Source organism: Diuraphis noxia, unplaced genomic scaffold, assembly GCF_037042655.1.
Source record: "Diuraphis noxia isolate RWA-SAM2 unplaced genomic scaffold, SU_Dnox_SAM2 contig0005, whole genome shotgun sequence".
NCBI lineage: Eukaryota > Metazoa > Arthropoda > Insecta > Hemiptera > Aphididae > Diuraphis > Diuraphis noxia.
In genome coordinates, this window is record NW_028301715.1 from 20,854,822 (window position 1) to 20,860,151 (window position 5,330).

The 5,330-nt window shown below is 28.4% G+C and overlaps 1 protein-coding gene across 1 annotated transcript; it reads right to left on the reverse strand.

Moving 5' to 3' along the window:
- Window positions 1-344: 344 nt before the first annotated feature.
- Window positions 345-3,016, reverse strand: LOC107162030 (RNA-binding protein S1). The gene is made up of 6 exons (XM_015508717.2): window positions 2,675-3,016; window positions 1,854-1,976; window positions 1,634-1,792; window positions 1,408-1,533; window positions 1,087-1,331; window positions 345-1,020 (listed from the first exon to the last, which is right to left on the reverse strand). The coding sequence occupies exons 1-6, from the start codon at window positions 2,689-2,691 to the stop codon at window positions 746-748; spliced, it is 945 nt and encodes a 314-aa protein (XP_015364203.1). The 5' UTR covers window positions 2,692-3,016; the 3' UTR covers window positions 345-745.
- Between the last annotated feature and the right edge of the window lie 2,314 nt (window positions 3,017-5,330).

A 5,330-nucleotide genomic window follows, 5' to 3' on the forward strand; every position in this document is an offset into this window, starting at 1 on the left:
AGCACAAATCAACTTCTTATGTGATTTTTATTAAATAAAATAATATGTTGGAAATCATTAATCCTGTGAGACTTTTGTAACTAATAACTCTATTTTTTTTTCAGGTAGCAATTGTAATTAACAATAACAATATCTAACACAAATAAAATATTGAGTAGTCACACTCACAAACAATAAGTTTGAATAGCTTATGATGAATGTGAATTATACGTGGTTATTAAATACAAAACTACATAAGATGTTGAAATTGTGTTCATTAAATGTTTATTTATTTTCTAAAACTTTATATTTAGGTGTATGACTTGAAATAAATAATGATAAATATAAAACAAGAACTTTGAAACTTATCATTAGTCAGATAATTTATTAAAAAACCAGTTAAGCTTTTGTCCACAGTGTCAGGTAAATTAAACTATAAAAATAAGTTTAAACAAAACTTTTTCATGTACATTTTTTTAAAATTTAATACAAAAAAAAAATAAAAAAAATGTTACACTAATATCAAACACGAGTTATACCTACATTTGATGAAATACTAGGTCACCATTAAATTTTGTAAATTATAGCAAGATATTTAAGTATAGTTATGAATAGTAGATAAACATGTATTTAAAAAAGATAAATTGATTACAAAATTCTATTGAAATAGATACTAGAGTAATGTTTATAAAAAAAAATAAAGAACCGTTTATTTATTTTAATTTTTTTGTTAAAATAAAGTGAAGTAATTACACTATATTGGAATTTAAGGTGAGCTGCTAGATCCTGAACGACTGTGCTTACGCCTTCTTGGAGATCTTGAACGAGATCTCATTCTACGTGGACGAGGAGAACGCCGTTTTATAGGCATTGGTGATCTACGTCTATATCGAGGTGGAGTTCTTCGGCGCCCACCACCACCACCACCACCACCACCACCACCACCGCCACCCCAACCACCGCGGCGAATAGGACTTCTACGAATAGCTGGACGTGGTAACAACACTGGCGCACAAGTTATTTCTTGTCCATCAATTTGACCTATAATAATTTAAGGTTAACTATCAATAATTATAAAAGTTTCCAAATCAACAATATGACATTTACCTCCATCCATATGTTTCATGGCATTCTCAGCTTCTCCTGGAGTGGAATACTCAATATAAGAAAATCCTTTACACAATTTATTAAATCGATCTAGAGGTACATCTACTTCTTTTATTGTTCCGAAATCAGAAAATATTTCTTGAATATGCTCCTTAGTTATATTTCGAGTCAAACGACCGACATGAATACGACAGGGTTTTGGAGTTGGTGATCTTTCCTTCTTACGCCGTTTTGGACTACCTGATCTAAAATCATATCATAACTATAATTACACTAATATACCTTAAAAAAATATTAAATTAATAAGTTTAGGAATAATACCTTGATTTTCTTGAAGTTCTAGTTTTACTTTCAGCTTTTTTTACTTTTTCCTCATCATCACGTCTTGATTTTCTAGGGCTACGACTTCTACTCTTTGTTTTACTGCCACTTTTCACTCTTGGTTGCCTTAAGTTATTTAAATTTAAGTTTTAAAATCTCTATTTCAATATAGTACACTAATATATTACATAGGAATATTATTAAAATATTAAATAGTAAAACTTACTTTGTTTTTGCTTTAGCTCGACCAGTAGAAGTACCAGAAGAACTAGATGAACTAGATGAACTTGAGCTAGAACGTGAGCTAGAACCAGAACTGCTAGAGCTTGTCCGGCTACTAGATCCTGAAGAACCACTGCCAGAACGAGAGCTGCTTGATGAAGAACTAGGCAAACAATTATAATATTAATTGAAAATAAAATTAATACAAGAATATGAATTCATACCGACTACTACTCGAACCACTGCTTGATGAACGAGTACGTTTTTTCTTTTTAATGTTTTGTTCTTCTCTTTTATTTTCCTTATCCGAATGATCACCTTCCATTTTTTCTTTTCGATTCTTTGGCCTATAGAAATTAAAAATCAATAATAAGAGAAAAATAAAGACATGAATAATTTAAATGTACTTTGAGAATTAATAAAAAAAATAATTCTAATTTAGACTTTTATCAAGTAGAATAATTAGTACCTAATTTATATACTTGAGAAAAATAAATGGTAACAATGGTAACACTATTTAGATAAAATACCTAAATTATACTAAACTACAACAATATAAATGAAGTACCTACCTATTTTGTTATTTATAAATGAAAAAAGTATTCATAAAATACTCAAATGTGATGAAATTATAACGTTGTTAACATACAATTTGTTAGTTAGTATTTTAGAATAAGTATTATAGTAATTATTAAATTATTAACAAAATTTAAGTCTTAAGAATAAAAAGAATTCAAAACTCATAATGCCAAAAAATGGGAATGACGTTAGTTAACTACATGGTTTCCAGTTTTCCACCATTATTGTCGCACATAACTTGGAAGACCCCATAAAATACTATTTTTACATAATTTGTTACTAAGCTATGTAACTTTTAATTTAAATTGTATTGACTATATAAAGTTATTTGTACTTACACGCCCAAATTAAGGGGGCCACATATAAATTAATAATTGTTTTTGTTATCGAACAACCAAACCGACATGATCATGGGTATAAAATTATTACACTAACACGTTATAACGTAAAAATTGAGCATACTTACAAATCAGAAACAACCATTGCGGCGACCGCCAAAGGAATTCCAAAGTGAAACTAGACTAGAGATGTGTCGTACGCGAACGAACGGATCTAAACGAACGGGTCAAACCTGTGAACGAAACAATCCGGATCGTGAAATAATAAAAAGTCGTTCTTTCGTTCATTCGTTCAATTTCGACAAGCGTCTAGAGACAGAAAACGCCGAATGGCTGCAAGATGGCGGCTTTATGCTCTTATCAATATTATCTCTTATCTTTACAAACTGAACTGCTGATAACGTATGTTGATAAATTCGAAACTATTTAAAAATAAAACTGCATATTTGGATTCGACACAAGTACCTACCAATTACTATAAAATTAATAATTATTAAAATCAACAGTCTCATCATTAGCCAACAATAGTAAATTTCAAATTGCTTATTTGTAGACTTGATCTCAAAGTCATTAATAAATAGTAATTATAATATAATAAATTGTCAATAATCAAATATATTAGTATAATATAGTAAGTTTAAAATTGTATAATTATAATATAATATGTATAATAAATTGTCAATAACCAAAATAACCGAATCGTTCATTTGACCCGTAATTCCCGTCTTTAAACTAGACAAATTTATCAATAACTCAATTCATAAAAACATTAAAAACATTCACAGACAAAAATGAAAATTTACGCCTAACAAATTGAACACTTGGACATTAGTGTTTACACTTTTACAGACATATTTTGTTGTCGCCTTGTCGGCAACGGCAATCGGCGATTGGTACCAGGCTTCATTTTCGTTCAACATTTGGTGATAACTTGGCATCATGCGCTTTTAACCATGATGGACCTCATGGTTACCGAATGTTTACACTCCGCATACCACGGTCGTAGATTATCAGGCGTGACAACATTTTATCCATACCTCAGATTTTTCATTTAATTTGATCCATGAATATTCTACCATGGCTAAATAATATTTTAGCCATGGAATCCACGATTAAAGAGGCGGTAACAAAATTCGATCATAAAAACATGATTTCCTTAGCCCTCGTTAATTGTAAAAACAATGAATTTTTCACCGAAATAAAAGTGAGAATCTTTTCTAGGTTTTCTCGTTCCAGATTTTCGTATTTTTTTTCAACCCAATTGTATTTATATTTGACATTTTTATAATTTCTTAAAAAATTATATAAAATACACAAACAATGTATTGTGAAAAAATCTAGATGAACTTCTCACGTTTATCTTGGTAAGTAAATACAGTTTCTACGATTAACGAGGTCTGAGGAAAACTTGAGTACAAAACCATGTTTTCAGTAAGTAAAGTTACAAATTTAATACTTATTAATTATGATTATTAATAGGCCATCAATTATTATTATAGCCATCATGTAATGAAAACGTTCATACCAACACGCTGCGCACAACTGTTACCAATTTACTAAACTTCACTATAATTGTTATTTGTCGGCAAATAAAAAACCAGTTTTTATATCGCAACCGGTCAGCACGCGTTTAAAAATATTTGGTACAAAATCATTACCGATGTTGACAATATTTGTTTTATTTTTTTCATAATATTCATGTCAGATTTTGCACTTGGTATGTTAATGTTATTATTCTGCTCACCGTAGTTTACACAAATTAAAAATCTCTCATCATAAATATAATACTGTTATAAATCATTAAAAAAAAACTACAATAAGTATGAATAATTACTTTTTTTGACTTGTTGAGACATTTTCTATTTTAGCCGTTGACTAACCAAATATGAAAATTAAATTTTCGACAAAAATATACCTTACTTACGAATAAATGTGTATTGAATAACTTGACTAGCGTGATCAATGTACAACGAATTCGAAGATTTTCAAACTTTTAACTTCAGAAGCTCATAGAAAATTATTATAGAATAATGCTCAACTTTTTTTTAAATTTCCACGTACAAAAACTACGAGAAACCTTTCGATATTATATATAAAAATAATGAAATTCGAAATATTTGTAATGTCTATAAATAGGTTTAAAAGAGGCAAAGTATTTTTAAATTTTATGCTGTACCTATAGAAAATGCTTACATAAACATTCGGTTGAAATTTCAAGTATCTACGATTATTTGAGAGTTATTGAGTTACAAAAAAAAAAAAGAAAAGAAAATATTTTTATTTTTTTTATTTTTAATTTGCCTTTTATTAAAAAACATAGCAAAACCAAATATTTTAAAAACTGATTTTGAATATAAATTCTTGTTTTTAACATTTTTTTTTCCAGATGCTTTTGAAAACTGGTGGGAATTTTAAATGTTTACCTCTCGAATATACCTACCAACTAGATACTGCCCGAAAAAATACGGAAGTTGAAAAACTAGGTAAGCATTATTTTGGTTATCGTATACACTTAAAAAGAAATCGTAATTTTATATTAAGTAGTGGTTGTGGATAAATGTGACGTAAACATAGCAGTTTATTCAATATTTTCATCTTTGAAGACAATTTATATTTATGAATCATAAATATCTAATAGTAAGTAACCATTAATCAGATTAATTGTATTTATACTTATTGGGAATAGGCCAATTAGATCATTTTTACATTTTATTCGTTTCTATAGTAGGTAATAGACAAAGCGTTAAAATATTTGGTTAGAAAAATAAAATAATATGCAGTATA

Bases quoted from the DNA above. Each gene is read 5' to 3' on its own strand.
- LOC107162030 (XM_015508717.2), bottom strand. The intron at 1,534-1,633 runs GTAAGTTTTACT...AAATAACTTAAG, and splicing joins CGAGCTAAAGCAAAAACAAA to GCAACCAAGAGTGAAAAGTG. The intron at 1,332-1,407 runs GTATTATTCCTA...ATATGATTTTAG, and splicing joins AGAACTTCAAGAAAATCAAG to ATCAGGTAGTCCAAAACGGC.